At 37.6% G+C, this 17,239-nt stretch overlaps 2 protein-coding genes across 4 annotated transcripts in view; one reads left to right on the top strand and one right to left on the bottom strand.

Moving 5' to 3' along the window:
- Positions 1-792: 792 nt before the first annotated feature.
- Positions 793-12,295, bottom strand: LOC127944982 (FH2 domain-containing protein 1). Its single transcript, XM_052541440.1, has 12 exons — positions 11,985-12,295; positions 10,365-10,924; positions 9,737-9,798; positions 9,463-9,565; positions 9,280-9,365; positions 9,098-9,198; positions 8,892-8,962; positions 8,009-8,116; positions 3,907-3,971; positions 3,567-3,684; positions 3,312-3,476; positions 793-2,765 (listed from the first exon to the last, which is right to left on the bottom strand). The coding sequence occupies exons 2-12, from the start codon at positions 10,830-10,832 to the stop codon at positions 1,647-1,649; spliced, it is 2,466 nt and encodes an 821-aa protein (XP_052397400.1). The 5' UTR covers positions 10,833-10,924; positions 11,985-12,295; the 3' UTR covers positions 793-1,646.
- A 1,874-nt stretch (positions 12,296-14,169) lies between these two features.
- LOC127944178 (C-type mannose receptor 2-like) overlaps positions 14,170-17,239 on the top strand; it is a 44,051-nt gene continuing 40,981 nt past the window's right edge. For all 3 annotated transcript variants that reach the window (XR_008150292.1, XM_052540006.1, XM_052540005.1), the window contains exon 1: positions 14,170-14,483. The gene's annotated coding sequence lies outside the window, so the exon portion shown is untranslated. The remainder of the gene's footprint in view (positions 14,484-17,239) is intronic.

Here is a 17,239-nt window from a genome sequence, read left to right as displayed (position 1 = left end):
TCGACGCGTCGGAGGTGGGGGTAGAAGCTGTGTTATCCCAAAATATTTTTTAGTAATTTTGTCAATTACACTAAGGTTATTATATTGTCTGATATATTTGCTTCTTATTTATTAAATACGGGCAATTGATTGATAAAACATTGATCAAAATTAAGATAAAATGTTTAAAAAACAAATATCTTTTAAAAAAGAGTTTTCCATAAATAACTTCTGTATGACCTGGCAATAAAATTCTAAAAAAGTGTGTCTAATGTGATTTGCTTAACCGATTTGATTTCGGGTGCGGATTTTAATTAGTGCTGCTGTCGGAAAACAGGTCGGATGCAGTTTTAATGCATGTATATATATAAGCACCAAGTTTCAAAATGAAGTTGTCAGGACATCCCATCAAATTTACATTAATGTCCTTGGAGCAAAAACAAGAGCCTGACTCAGCAGCGCCACCTGATGCTTTGGGGAGTACTGCAGGCGGCCAAATGAAGTGCAGACATATTTCAATAAGTCTGTTAATTTATTTTCAGCCCATCCATGCTGAGCATAGGAAGGGCAAAAACATTATACATTTTTACAAATCCAAACACATTTATTACAGATCTGAAAGTTATATGAAATTGAAATAAGTAAAATATTATACACTAAAATTATAAAATAGACTATATTTAATATCAGAATTTAATTCAGTCATTTTACTCTCCAGACATCACACCAAATCTTCACTTTATATCGCCAGTGTCATTTTTGCTGATGATTTTTATATATATATATATATATATATATATATATATATATATATATATATATTTAAACTGTGAAAAAACATATTTATTGCTGCATATTAAAGAAGCTAAAATCATGATTTCTATATTTTGGTGGAGATGGCTCAGAGGTCTTTAATAATACTTAATATCCATTATACTACTGCCATAATATATTAAGCTTAATTTTAATATTTAGCTTTTTCGTGCTTCTTTTTGGACATGTATACATTCAATTTGTTTTGTATTTTGTTGTATTGTTTTGGTTCTGTTATTATTGTATTTATTTTTATATGTAAAAAAATAAAATGTTAAAATATTAAATCAAACAGCACATTACCCATGTTTCTGCATGTAAAATTCTGAATTAACAGGTTTATCAGAAAAATCTAAAAGATTACTATAAATTTTTACAATAAAAATTATTAATACATGTTTAATTCCATAAATATTCCTTCACAAATATGAACTGCTAACATGTATTTATATGTAAATGATCACGTAGTGGTATATAGTGCACAGCTGACTACTACTGATCTGTGAAAATATTTGAGAACCACTGAATATAGGCTAACTTTTGCATTTTTAGCTGACTAATATGCCTGCATGATGTTTTTGGATTATCAGTCAAAAACTAATATATCTTGAAAAAATTATTTATCAATTAAATGTCCAAGACACTTACACCAAGTGATTTCTAAAGATCATGTGACACTGAAGACTGGAGTAATGATGCTGAAAATAAAGCTTCACATCAAAGGAATAAATGACACTTGAACAGATATTCAGCTGTTTTACATTCTAATAATATTTCACTGTTTTTACTACATTTCTGATCAAATAAATGCAGCCTTGGTGAGCAGGAGAGACAGTGCTGGAATAACTGTCTCTCTACCTCCAGGTGGGTTTGACATTTTTATCTCGTGACCCAGGAGTAAACACTGATCTTTGAGAGGTGGCGGTGCTGCTCTTCCTCAGACGTCCAGCAGGGGGCGATGGGCGAACACTTTCTGCAGGCGTCTGCTTCGGCTTGAGGACCTGAGAGAGCCTGAGTGAAGCCGCGTGGGTCAGTGGAGGAAGTTTAGACCGGTTTCCAGGAGTGGTGCTGTGTCGTGTTGTTGACGCCACAGTGTTGCGAGTGAAGCTTGGTGGTTTGAGTGTTGAATTGCATGCAGAGGTTTGAGGACTGGGACGGTCGAGGGCTCGGAGTGTAGCACGACACATCTTCTCCTCCGGTCGAACCGCTGGCGTCTTCTTTGCGACGTTGAGGACGCTTCCACCGGGTCGCTCCTGAATCCTCACAGAACTACTGGGCTGCCGGAGGGGAACGAGCTTCCTCACACTCGCGGTTTCAGAGGAGCTCACACATTTAGGAGATGATGATGATGATGATGATGAGGTTGCTTTAGTGGAAGATGAAGGCGATTTCACAGAAAGAGATGCTCTGTTTTTAGGGCCGAAGGTTCGTTTGCTGATTGTTTGTTTCACTCCAGCGCTTGTTTGGAGTGACTCTGTTGTAGGCCAGACATTATCTTTAGTTTTTTCCTCTGATTTGTCATAAATGAGCTCTGGTTCTTCCACTAAACTTATTTGTGAAGGGTGAAAGGTCATGTTTTGAGTTACTTCTTTATTTCCCAGTGTTTCCTGACTTTGTGTTTGAAGGTCGTTGTTCTGGGATTCCTGTATGGAAAGAGACTTAATTTGAATCTCCTCTGTCACATTTGTGATGGACAGCGAGTGTATTGGAAGAAGTACGAGTGTTTCCGTTCCACAGGGGTCAAGGGTCACATTGTTTTGTTGTGGTGAGCAATACAAACTTTCAGGGCTTGTCTCAAGCTGTTTCATAAGCCCCTTCCTCTTTAAGGCCGCCACCACATCTACTTTACTATTGGACTGCAAACCGAAGACTCCGCCCACACCCTCAAGCCCCGCCCACGAGTGCTGCTTGTCTTCTGACTCCTTCAGACGCTTGCGCCTAGACTCCTCCCACATTCCTCGCTCCATGTTCTCCTGTGAAGAGATAAAAAAAGTCCAGCTGATTAACTGAACGACTTTCTGTAAATAAGCGAAAAAAAATAGAAAATATAAATAAAATTATATAAAAATAAATTATACAATTATATAAAAATAAATACATAAATAAATAATACAGTGCATTGCTATAGTAAGTGAAAAAAACTTTTGTTCTATAATGCTTTTTCCCCCAATATTTTGATATTTTAAATCGGTATGGTATATAGTTTAAATTAATTTAACAGGCTTTGAACATGAAAATATAAACAAGTAAACAATATATAAAAAATGTAATTAAATGTTTATGCTTTTTTTCCCAAGTTATGTTTTTATTTATTTAAATTGGGCATTTAAATATGAAAATGATAGCTAATTGATAAAAAAAAATATTAAATAATAAATCAATAAAAACATGAATTTGTATAGTAGTACAGTATAGATTAGTAAATTAGTCTAAACTGAGAGTTTAAACATGAAAATCTATAGCTGCCATGCATGGCAAGGAAAAAATAAATTGCATTTTTTTATTTATTTTTTATTTACCTGAACTGCTTTCTTGAATTTGGAGCAGAAATTCTGGAAAATTCGTAAGCACTCGTCCAGTTTGAACAAATCTCTGTCCTCACAGAAGAAATCAATCAGAGCATCTCCTTCCCTCTGAACCTCATCAATACTGATCCTCAAATCCTCCAGAGCTCTAGCAGCGCTCTGAAACACACATTCAAACATGACTGTAACTTAAGAACATACATGAAAAGTTGTGTTGTTAAATCAGACAGGCCCCAGGTCAGAGGTCACCTGTAGGAAGGACTGCAGCTGCAGCAGGAGCTCATCATCTGTGTGGATGTTCTGCTGTAACTGATGAACTCTTCTGGTCAGAGCGTCAAACTCCTCATGAATGCTGTCAACACACACTCTACACACACACACACATACACACACACACACACACACACAGGTTTGTAGAGTAGACGCCGTTATTTTAATATCAGGCAATGATATTTTCTCCTAACCTTGCCCCCTTGAACAGAACCTTCACTGAAACACTAGATTTAAACTGAACCATGATTGGGACACGGCTGTATTTTTGTATAACTGCTCCATCAGTGTTTCATCAGTGAAATGATAGTTTTCTCACCGCGCTGCTTGCTGAACATGCTGAAGTTTATCCGGAAACATGAGCAGATCTTTCTTCTGAGCTTCCTGAAATCAGATAGATGGACACACGTGTCTGATATGTGGTTTACTGCATTCAGATGCTTTCTGACAAGTGTGAATTATGAACATTTAGGTAATATTTCTACCACATTATAGAACACCTCAGACAAATAGAGACCAGCTCAGACTGATAGAGACCAGCTCAGACTGACAGAGACCAGCTCAGACTGAGAGAGACCAGCTCAGACTGACAGAAACCAGCTCAGACAAGCAGAGACCAGCTCAGACTGATAGAGACCAGCTCAGACTGACAGAGACCAGCTCAGACTGACAGAGACCAGCTCAGACTAGCAGAGACGAGCTCAGACTGATTGAGACCAGTTCAGACTGATAAAAGACCAGCTCAGACTGACAGAGACCAGCTCAGACTAGCAGAGGCCAGCTCAGACTGATAGAGACCAGCTCAGACTGACAGAGACCAGCTCAGACTGACAGAAACCAGCTCAGACTAGCAGAGACCAGCTCAGACTGATAGAGACCAGCTCAGACTGACAGAGACCTGCTCAGACTGACAGAGACCAGCTCAGACTAGCAGAGACCAGCTCAGACTGATTGAGACCAGCTCAGACTGATAAAAGACCAGCTCAGACTGACAGAGACCAGCTCAGACTAGCAGAGGCCAGCTCAGACTGATAGAGAATAGCTCAGACTGACAGAGACCAGCTCAGACTGATAGACACCAGCTCAGACTGACAGAAACCAGCTCAGACTAGCAGAGGCCAGCTCAGACTGATAGAGACCAGCTCAGACTGACAGAGACCAGCTCAGACTGACAGAAACCAGCTCAGACTGATAGAGACCAGCTCAGACTGATAGAGACCAGCTCAGACAGATAGAGACCAGCTCAGACTGCTAGCAGAGACCAGCTCAGACTAGCAGAAACCAGCTCAGACTGATATAGACCAGCTCAGACTGCTAGCAGAGACAAGCTCAGACTGACAGAGACCAGCTCAAACTGATAGAGACCAGCTCAGACTGAAAGAGACCAGCTAAGACTAGCAGAGACAAGCTCAGACTGACAGAGACCAGCTCAAACTGATAGAGATCAGCTCAGAATGAAAGAGACTAGCTAAGGCTAGCAGAGACCAGCTCTGACTGATAGACCAACTCAGACTAGCAGAGACCAACTCAGACTAGCAGAGACCAGCTCAGTGTTTACTCGTGGGTCATGTGATAAAAATGTCAGACTAGCAGAAACCAGCTCAGACAGATAGAGACCAGCTCAGACTGCTAGCAGAGACCAGCTCAGACTAGCAGAGACCAGCTCAGACTGATATAGACCAGCTCAGACTGCTAGCAGAGACCAGCTCAGACTGACAGAGACCAGCTCAAACTGATAGAGATCAGCTCAGACTGAAAGAGACTAGCTAAGGCTAGCAGAGACCAGCTCTGACTGATAGACCAACTCAGACTAGCAGAGACCAGCTCAGACTAGCAGAGACCAGCTCAGACTGACAGAGACCAGCTTAGATAGAGTCCAGCTCAGACTGATAGAGACCAGCTCAAACTGACATTGATCAGCTCAGACTGATAGAGACCAGCTCAGATAGAGACCAGCTCAGACTGACATAGATCAGCTCAGACTGACAGAGACCAGCTCAGACTAGCAGAGGCCAGCTCAGACTGATAGAGACCAGCTAAGACTGTCAGAGACCAACTCAGACTGACAGAGATCAACTCAGACTGTCAGAGACCAACTCAGACTGACAGAGATCAACTCAGACTGACAGAGACCAGCTCAGACTGACAGAGACCAGCTAAGACTGACAGAGACCAACTCAGACTGACAGAGACCAGCTCAGACTGACATAGATCAGCTCAGACTGATAGAGACCAGCTCAAATAGAGACCAGTTCAGACTGATAGAGACCAGCTCAGACTGACAGAGACCAGCTCAGACTGACAGACTGACAGAGACCAGCTCAGACTGATAGAGACCAGCTCAGACTGACAGAGACCAGCTCAGATTGACAGAGACCATCTCAGATTGATAGAGTCCATCTCAGATTGTTAGAGATCATCTCAGACTGACAGAGACCAGCTCAGACTAGCAGAAACCAGCTCAGACAGATAGAGACCAGCTCAGACAGATAGAGACCTGCTCAGACTGCTAGCAGAGACCAGCTCAGACTAGCAGAGACCAGCTCAGACTGATATAGACCAGCTCAGACTGCTAGCAGAGACAAGCTCAGACTGACAGAGACCAGCTCAAACTGATAGAGACCAGCTCAGACTGAAAGAGACCAGCTAAGACTAGCAGAGACCAGCTCAGACTGATAGACCAACTCAGACTAGCAGAGACCAGCTCAGACTGACAGAGACCAGCTCAGACTGACAGAGACCAGCTTAGATAGAGTCCAGCTCAGACTGATAGAGACCAGCTCAAACTGACATAGATCAGCTCAGACTGATAGAGACCAGCTCAGATAGAGACCAGCTCAGACTGATAGAGACCAGCTCAAATAGAGACCAGCTCAGACTGATAGAGACCAGCTCAAATAGAGACCAGCTCAGACTGACAGAGACCAGCTCAGATTGACGGAGACCAGCTCAGACTGACTAAGACCAGCTCAGACTAGCAGAGACCAGCTCAGACTAGCAGAGACCAGATCAGACTGATAGAGACCAGCTAAGACTGACAGAGACCAACTCAGACTGATAGAGACCAGCTCAGACTGACAGAGACCAGCTCTGACTGACAGAGACCAGCTAAGACTGATAGACCAACTCAGACTAGCAGAGACCAGCTCAGACTGACAGAGACCAGCTCAGACTGACAGAGACCAGCTTAGATAGAGTCCAGCTCAGACTGATAGAGACCAGCTCAAACTGACATAGATCAGCTCAGACTGATAGAGACCAGCTCAGATAGAGACCAGCTCAGACTGATAGAGACCAGCTCAGACTGACATAGATCAGCTCAGACTGATAGAGACCAGCTCAAATAGAGACCAGCTCAGACTGACAGAGACCAGCTCAGACTGACAGAGACCAGCTCAGACTGATAGAGACCAGCTCAAATAGAGACCAGCTCAGACTGACAGAGACCATCTCAGATTGTTAGAGATCAGTTCAGACTGACAGAGACCAGCTCAGACTAGCAGAGACCAGCTCAGACTAGCAGAGACCAGTTCAGACTGATAGAGACCAGCTAAGACTGACAGAGACCAACTCAGACTGACAGAGACCAGCTAAGACTGATAGACCAACTCAGACTAGCAGAGACCAGCTCAGACTGACAGAGACCAGCTTAGATAGAGTCCAGCTCAGACTGATAGAGACCAGCTCAAACTGACATAGATCAGCTCAGACTGATAGAGACCAGCTCAGATAGAGACCAGCTCAGACTGATAGAGACCAGCTCAAATAGAGACCAGCTCAGACTGACAGAGACCATCTCAGATTGTTAGAGATCAGTTCAGACTGACAGAGACCAGCTCAGACTAGCAGAGACCAGCTCAGACTAGCAGAGACCAGTTCAGACTGATAGAGACCAGCTAAGACTGACAGAGACCAACTCAGACTGACAGAGACCAGCTAAGACTGATAGACCAACTCAGACTAGCAGAGACCAGCTCAGACTGACAGAGACCAGCTCAGACTGACAGAGACCAGCTTAGATAGAGTCCAGCTCAGACTGATAGAGACCAGCTCAAACTGACAGAGACCAGCTCTGACTGACAGAGACCAGCTAAGACTGATAGACCAACTCAGACTAGCAGAGACCAGCTCAGACTGACAGAGACCAGCTCAGACTGACAGAGACCAGCTTAGATAGAGTCCAGCTCAGACTGATAGAGACCAGCTCAAACTGACAGAGACCAGTTCAGACTGACAGAGACCAGCTCAGACTGACAGAGACCAGCTCAGACTGACAGAGACCAGCTCAGACTGATATAGACCAGCTCAGACTGACAGAGACCAGCTCAGACTGACAGAGACCAGCTCAGACTGACAGAGACCAGCTAAGACTGACAGAGACCAGCTCAGACTGACAGAGACCAGCTCACTGACACACTCACCAGAGCGACAAAGTGCAGCAGGTTGATTCCAGGTTTGTTGGCTTTAGTGTCAGCCAGTAAAAGCAGAGAGGAGAGTTTGAAGCCCACGGCGTTACCAGCAGAGCCACCCTGACAGACAGATAAAGAGAGACAGACTGATAGAGACAGAGCTGCAGACAGACAGATGATAAGGCTCTGTTTAATGCTGTGCCAACAGTGAGATCTTCATTGTTTTTCTGCCAGTTAAATAACACTGCTCTGATCATAAAAAAATATTTAATACTGTAAATTTATAATTGGATTTTATATATTGTTCGGGGTCAAATCTGACCTGCAGCACATTTTTGAGTTGGCTGATGCTTTAATTCAAAGAAATGTAAACTGCAATGTGAATTTTGAATTTCAAACCCATGATTTTGGTGTTGCTAGGGTCATTAATTAAGAAAAATAGTTTAAATTTTAAGTAAAAATAGTATAGTAAAAGTTTAAAATCGAAATAAAAATGTATTTTAAGTACTCATTATAGTATTAACATATTAACATAAATGTTTTTTTTTTAAATGCCTTTGTTAAAATCATATCTTCTCATGTTTCTTTTTTTGTAATGTGTCAGAAGTAATGATGTTTATTATTATTATTATTATTATTCTTAACTGTACCCAGTGTTTTTACACCAATGCATGAACTGATCTAAAGTATTTCTTAAATGCAATACAGGTAACTTAGGAGAAATACATCTGAAAAATGCATTACCATAAGTGTACTTTGATCTGGGCTTTATGAGTAGCATGTAATTTGGTTAATAGTTTACTGGTTTCCCTTTAAAGTAGTTTCACTGCTATATGTATATATCATGTGTATGTATATGCATGTATTTGTCAGTGTTTAAGAGTAGCAGACTAACAGCATTCATGATGTTTCCAGCCTGCAGCACTAAATGAAGGACATTGTGAAGCTCCTCACAGCTCAACAGCTCTATAAAGACAGATACATCAGAGGATGAATGTGATGCTAAAGGCGTTTACACACAGAAATCTCTAAGTAATGATGGATTTTATGGGAATCCAGCACTGGACTGGTGCAATCACGACACAAACATCAGCAGATCACCTTTAATGGCGCTCAGGATGATGGTCATGTCCTGTTTCATTACGGTGTATGAGGGGAAAAACTCTTCCTTTAACAGCAGAGCCTCGAGACGGACCTCATACCTGCAGAAACGCAGGAGAACCAGCTCAAATTAGATCTGGACCAGACCGGATTACTGACAGTCCGTTTCTATCAGAGTGTACCTGGGTAATCGGATGAGCTGGTGTATGAAGGCATCAGGCGGAGCCAGGTCTTGAGGGTTCCCACTGAACATCTGAAGATTCTTCACCTGTCAATCATCAATCAATCAATCAATCAATCAATCAATCAATCAATCAATCAATCAATCAGTGCTCTGCTCAGTGGGGAGTGAGTGGAGTCTTTACCTCGTCCTCCTCCGGCAGGAGCTTCAGTAGCTCTCTGAGAGACTCCACACTGAAGACGCCTGTGTTTCCAAGAAGAATATCATCCAGAAGACTCTCAGTGGACCTGGACATACAGAGAATCGAGAGCAGACGAATGAAACACACACACACATACAAACACTCACGCACACACGGCACACACGGCACACACGGCACACACACACACACACACACACACACACACACACACACACACACACACACACACACACACACACAAACAAACATGTCTTACTTTTTGAAGTGTTTCAGAAAAATTGAGATATTCAAGCTTCTCTTGGAGCCCAGGATGGTGATCTATAGACACACACACACACACACACACACACACACACACACACACACACACACACACACACACACATAAATTCTATTTGTCATGATATAAATCTCATCACTAACATCATGAAACTTTTTAATATACTATCATAGTTTTTGTTAAAGTTTTGATTAATTAATCAGTTAATTTTCATGCTTTTCTATTTTAATTTTAATTAAAGTTTTAGACAATTTTTTTCAGTTTTTAATGTCTATGCAGTTATTAATATTTTAAATTAAAAAAAATCAAAGTTTCGTTGTGTTTGTTTTTATTAGCTTTTGTATTTCAAATAAGTCTATATGGTTTTTATTCAATTTTTTTATATTAATATCTTGAATAATATAATATTTAAATTTTAATTAATTCATGTTTTAGTAATGTTGTTATTTAGTTTTTTTATTTCTATATAGTTTTTATTCATATTTTGAATTTGTTTTTATTTTAACATTTTTTTTATTTGTTTTTAAAATTCAATCATACATTTTTTTCAACTGAAAAAAAAAGGAAATAAATAGCAGTTGATCAGATCTCACGTGTGTCTCACCTGTGGTCTGAGATCTTTCACAGAAGCGCGTCTTCGTCCGATCGTGGTGCTGATCGTGGTGCTGGTCGTGGTGCTGGTCGTGGAGGCTGGCGGCGTGTCCTCGTGTCCGAACAGCTCCTCGATGGCCCTGATGTCAATGTGGAGCGGATCCCTGCTGCTCCGGTCGAAGCTCCACAGGTTCGGCCCGTCCTGATGCTTCACACGATCCTCAGGAATCGGTTTCCAGTAGAAACTCTTTACCCTCCTCTTCCTCTCCGCAGGGTTTCCAATGGGCAGGGGTGGAGGAAGGGGAGGAGCCAGGGGCAGGGCACCATTAGGGGCGTGGTCAGGTAATGACGGACAAGAGACAACAGCCCCGCCCTCTTCCTCAAAACCCTGGCTCTCATTGGCCAGTGAGATCCTGCTCAAACTAGAAGGGGATGTGGGTGGGGCCAGAAGATGATTGGCAGCAGCACTGGCTGATTCCATGACGGAGACTTTCTTAAAGCCACGCCTCCTACAAATAGATGTCCGAACGCCAACATGAAGATCCGATGAGCTCCAACAACAAGCAGAAGCTTCTGTAATACGAGAAAAACAAAACACACTGTACATAAACTGCCTTCTAAATGAATAAAAACATCTTCTAAATGCATCAAACAAACTCATTCCATTGGTTGATCCAGAATTGGGTGTTTTAACACCTCCGGTTCATTTTCTTTCAGAAATAAGTAAAATATCACTCACTTGTTAGGGTCATTTAAACACAATCAAACACATTTCAGTGCAGATGCAAACCCAGATGACAGAAATATGCTCTAAGAATGCTAATGTTCCTATTCAATTAAAAAATATGTTATTTCTGAACGTTCTCAAAAAAATAAAAAAAATAAAAATCTACATTATTTTATATTTAGTAAATCTTTAAGCTAGCATGAGATATTATTATTAGGTGTATTCATTTTTATTTTTATATTTTCTGTTTTCATTTGAACTGCAATCTTAATGTTTGCATGAAATATATATGGCTAATAATATTTTTTTATTAGTTTTTAGTTGCCAGTTTTCATTTTAGCAAATTGTTTTGTTTGCTTTACATATATTATTGTTATTTTTACTGTTTTTTATTTTTATATTATTTTCTGTTTTCATTTTAAAGTTTTAGTAATTCTTTTTTGTTTTTCTCTTTTTTTTTAAAGTTATATATAGTTAAAATATTACATTACAATTACATTTATTAATTTAGCAGACGCTTTTATCCAAAGAGACATACAGATGAAATATTGCATATTTAAACATACAATTTCAGGAAAACTTAACAAAAAAACGATTGTCTTAATCTATTGTGATTAATCGATTGGGTAAAGAATGGTGAAATCTGTTTTTATTACCATATTCACCTGTACTGTCTGAGAAATCAGATAGTCGAACCAAACTAAACACAAATACTCACCTCAGCACAACTAAACCAGTCGACAATTAAATAAAAATCAACAGTTAACCAGCTCAACAGCTGTAGATAATAACACGCTTCTGCTACATTGACAAACAAACACTGAATTTATTATTTGAATCTATGAGTTTCTCATGAAAATGATCATTCATAACATATTATATATTTGCACAAGAAAATGTATTTACCTTTGTGTGTTAATGAAGATGTTCCTAGACTGCATCAGTCACAGCAAGATCCCAACAGTGACTGAAATCATCTGTGAAAACATGAAAACTATGAAAGCATGTCAAACTGTCATATTTATATTACATTTCCTGTAATAACTGAGGCGAATTGATATACTGTGAGCTTTAAAATTCTTTTTTTTTCTATATTAATACAGAATCATCTACCAAAGAGTTGATATCTACAACAAACGTTGCATAAAAATTATGCGAACTGTAAATGTTGCAATGTTTAAGCAGATGTGTATGTGTGTGTGTGTGTGTGTGTGTGTCACTGATAAGAGCTCCTCCCGTCACACCCAACTTCAACTGTCAGTCACCTCATTTTTAATGCAGTTTATTATTTGCTTCACTTTTACACGCATAATTGCCGAAAATCAATAACAAACACAGAAACAAGGAAACCAAAATGTGATACATATAACAACAACAGCTCAAGACACCCGTCTAGCCAGTTTCATCATGTTTTTTTTATTTTTGCACACAAACTTGTTCTGTATTTCTGAGAAATTATGTGCAAGGATTTCAAAACAGCCAGGGGGTACATTACAATGAAATACAAATAAAAAGGTTAAATAAAGGCCATAGAATGTTTATAAATTCTGACAGATTTACAGCCTTAAAATGAAAGGCAAAGGCATGTTTCCCACATTTTTACATTTATGTTTACTAAATTTTGCTAAAAGAAGTAGCAGATTGATTAAATAACATAAAAATTCAAGATTTTATAAACTTTCAGACAAGGTCTTGACAAACTTTCCTTTTCAAGTTTAAACTGAAAGTTTATAATTAATAATTATGGATTCGATGTATATCTTAATGCTGGATGTGTTTCAGGTTTTGTCTTCTCCAGATGTTCACTGATGGACTGTGGATTATTGTGATGTTTTTATCAGACTCTCATTCTGACGGCACCCATTCACTGCAGAGCATCCATTGATGAGACACTGATGCAGTGCTACATTCTACAAACCTGATACATTTTCATTTTGGGAGGAACTATTTCTTTAAGTGAGTTTATATTGAAAACAAGAACAAACAAGATAATATTTGTAGTGTTGTTGTTTTAATCATGAATTCACTTAATTTAGTCCAATTTCTCAGACTAATAAGATATAATATCTTACATCATTTGAATCTCCAGTAAAAGTATCTCGATTTAAGAATGTTTAGATATTTTTACTGGAAAACAAAACAAAATACTTGTGAAGAACAGCACTGTCTGCAGTGTGACGTCATCTTACTGGAAAGACATTAGATGCAAATCACTGGAATACGATCTGATCATAAATGTTGACAGTATACTGTATTTGAATGTGACATGGTCAATTATTGTCTCATATTTGCATGTTTGATGCATTGAATTTGAATCTAATGTTACTGTGATAACAAGCTCAAACTGTGCACCACAAACTTTTCTATAATATTATACTTGGGTTACAGTTTGATTACAGGCCTATATATACACACAGTGTATATATGTGAATGTATATATATATATACACACACACACACACACACACACACATATACGGTACATATTGTACATACACACACACACACAATCTCAAGTAATAACAAATATATAAATTATGTAAGTAACAATATGTAAATTAAAAGGGAAATTCAAATGTCACACCGCCACAGGAGATAAACACAGGTAAGGATTAGGAGATAAGCTAAAAATATATTGGGTAACAGACATACCATATCCCTCCGGATGAATAAACAACATGACTGTTTTGCATTAATGTCATGATTAAATACGAAAATAAGTCATTTTCTACTTAAAATGCAAGTATTATGCAACTAATCTAACATTTCCAGAAAATATCTGAACACTGATATTTGAATAAAGCCAGATTCTGAAATTATTTTTGATTTTGTTGTCATATTATAATATTAACTCTATAGAGTGTGTGTAAGAGCTGCTGAACTGAGAAAACTTTGGTAACACTTTCTATGAAGCTACAGTGTATGGGACGATGAGAAATATAATAACTGAAGTGGATGCAACATTGTTCCTATGATAATTTATGAGATTATACAACACATTATAAGGGTTTTTATAATGCATTTTGTATTTATTATAATGCCTCAATAATACCCTTACTTTCTTTACTTTCTCAAAAAAATTCATTCTGTATGATTTATAAGTGTTTTGAAAAATGGGGACATGGGTTATGTCCTCATAAGTCACCCTCTCCTTGTAATACCTGTGTCATACCCATGTCATTATACAGAGTTGTGTCCTGATATGATACACACACACACACACACACACACACACACTGTTGACTCTGGGCAATAAAGAAAGAACAATAAAGAACTAAGGGAGAAGGGAGTTTTCTGTCCAGGAAAAGCAAAGCTGGGAGGAGCAGAAGAGGAGAAATGATCGTGATATCAGTCTGTCCTGATAAAAGAAGAAACACAATCACTCCTGAATCACAGCATCTACAGGTAAGAAACTCTGAGATCATGATTACTGATAGTTTAACTTCACATTGATTATGATCTGACTGATTTAACTGTGTTTATATTATATTATACTCAGCTGATCACAGGTTAACTAGTGAATGTCTGGATTTTGCACATTTTGTCTGTTGCTATCTGAACTTTTGCAGTTTAATTCTATATCGAAAGAGAGAAAATAAACACAAAATAAATCAACTTAAAAACAAACTTCATTTAATTCACAAATAATTTCCCAATAAAACAAGTGTATCTTATATCTCAGTTATTATATGAGCAAAATCATAAAATAAATGTACACATTTGTTTAAAATAAAACAATGTATTTCCGGAGGTTTTAACAGCAGGAATGTGCAGCATGACAGTAAATTATATATAAAAAAGTAGCCTAATTCTTAACATTAAAAATAAATAAATCCTACAGTAAAAACATGTTTAACTGGTTAACAGTAGGTTTTTAAATGAAGAAATGTTACTATATGGAGAAATTTAATGTACCTTTCCGGTATTTTTTAACTATATATCCCTTCATCTGTATTTTTAAAGTGGTTGTCAGTGTATTATAAAGGCAAAATACAGATTTTAATATTTCAGTAGTATTAACATAAGGCTATATCTAGGGATGCACCGAACGTCCGGCAAACTGAAATTATTAGGCCAATTCTAGCAGAAAAAAAGACAGAATAAATTGTAACATAAAATTAAAGGCCTGTTTTGTTACAAAATACTGTAACTTTTGGATACTTTATATTATCACCAGAAAATTTGAAACAGATGCACCTTAACTTAACTTATTTAGTTCCGTAGATATTGAATGTCAAATAAGACAGATATGAAAAATTTATCCTGAGCACTCAAATTGTATTGACATTTTTATCAGTTATTTCTCAGCAGGATAATGTCCAAATGAAATAATTGAAGATTAAATAATAATAAAAAAATAATCCACTGAAAGTCAGAGTTGGGCAGTAACTAGTTACTAGTAATTTAGTTATTGTATTACTTTTGCATTTACTAGTAGTGTAACTAATAACTAATAATATTTCAGTAATACTTTTACAGTTACCATCCATATAACAGCTCAGTTGCTTAGTTACTAACCCTTTAAGTTTGATCACTATTAAAGCTAGAATGTCCTCTAATGTGTTTATTTTCAAATAGGTATGAGTAGTGAATTTTTTTTTCTTCATAAAACTACAATTTAAATAAATTATTTCTATAGGCTATAAAAAAAAAGAAAAAAAGAAAGAAAGAAAAGAAAATAAGCCTAAATAAACTGATCTATATCATGTTAAATGGTGGTTGCCTAGTTTATGAATGGTACACCCCCTAAACTCACAGAAGTGGTTTGACCCAATGCTCAGCAGCCAATGACATCGACCCTTTCAAACTGATTTTAATGTGTACTTCACGTGTATTTAACACGTATTTCACACGTTAAATACACGTATTTAACACGCTGATTTTTCGCACAAACACGTTGACCCGTTAAAATTAACGCGTTTTTGAACCTTTTGGCGTTCCATAGCAGTGAGGAAGTGTTTAAAACTACGTGAGAAAGACGCAAAAATTTGCGAGAGACTGCATGTTCTCCATTAGAAGAGGAAGGTGGTTAATGTATGATGATTGAAATCGTAAAATGCCCTTGAACAATTAGAAAAAAAGGTGATCTGCTTGGGTTCAGAATAAAAAGCGCAAGGAAAATCTGTGTCGTCAGTTGCTCAGTCACATTTTTATTAATTTTTATGTGACAATATGATACATGCGACAAACATGTTCCCAAATTCATAATGAAAATCAATTATAAATCTGCTATTGCCAACAGAAAAGCATTGAGGTCTTCCTGAGGAAGCAAGAACATATGAATGTTGGTGTTGTAATTTTACTGTTGTTCTGTAAAATAAAATAAAAAAGTAATGATGATAATAATAATTACAACAGCTCTATTTCATGCATTTATTATAACAGTGTTCAAATTGAGATCTGTAATATTTTCTAATGTTTGAAAAGAAGTATCTTCTGCTCATCAAGGCTGCATTTAATTGATTAAACATAGTGAAATATTATATACAGTATGTGAATCTCTGTCAAGCTGTGATGTATTTCTGTGATGCTCCGCTGTATTTTCAGCATCATTCCTCCAATCTTCAGTGTCACATGATCTTCAGAAATCAGAATAATATGATGATTTACTGCTCAAAGTGTCCAGTTTTCCTTCTTTTTCTCTTTAGACAGTAAAATGCCTAATTCAAAAAGGGGGACTGAAAGATGGCAATTTTTATTTATTTATTTTTTATTGAACTAACTAATTAATGTTATGTTAAATTGTGCTTTGTTGGTGTAATAATGTCTTCTAATGTTAAATGTTATAAATATTAACTGTTAAATAATTTTTTTTTTTTTTTTTTAAACTATCTTTGAAAAGCAAGACAAAACAGTAAAAAGCACATTTTGGATATTAAATGTATGCAATGATTAAGAAAATTTGCTAAATACATAGGGGAAAAAGAAAAACGCATGAAACGGTATTTGGTCAAGTGTTTCATTTTGTTCAGTTTCGGCTTCGGCCAAGTTTTTTCATTTCGGTGCATCCCTAATAATATATTTTAATGAAATATATTTTCCTGTAAATTGAACTTAAATCTGTAAAATATGAAATATTGCTTCTGTATTTCTTAATTGAATAGGTCGGCGACCGAGGCAGCTTTTACTGTAAGTTTGACAGGTTTTTGAGTTTATTTTCA

This window comes from Carassius gibelio, chromosome A23 (assembly GCF_023724105.1).
Source record: "Carassius gibelio isolate Cgi1373 ecotype wild population from Czech Republic chromosome A23, carGib1.2-hapl.c, whole genome shotgun sequence".
Lineage (NCBI taxonomy): Eukaryota > Metazoa > Chordata > Actinopteri > Cypriniformes > Cyprinidae > Carassius > Carassius gibelio.
This window is presented reverse-complemented; position numbering and strand designations above follow the sequence as displayed.

Bases quoted from the DNA above. Each gene is read 5' to 3' on its own strand.
- LOC127944982 (XM_052541440.1), bottom strand. From the start codon at position 10,832: ATGGAATCAGCCAGTGCTGCTGCCAATCATCTTCTGGCCCCACCCACA. The intron at 9,366-9,462 runs GTAAAGACTCCA...GATGATTGACAG, and splicing joins TCCTGCCGGAGGAGGACGAG to GTGAAGAATCTTCAGATGTT. The intron at 9,199-9,279 runs GTACACTCTGAT...GCGTTTCTGCAG, and splicing joins CAGCTCATCCGATTACCCAG to GTATGAGGTCCGTCTCGAGG.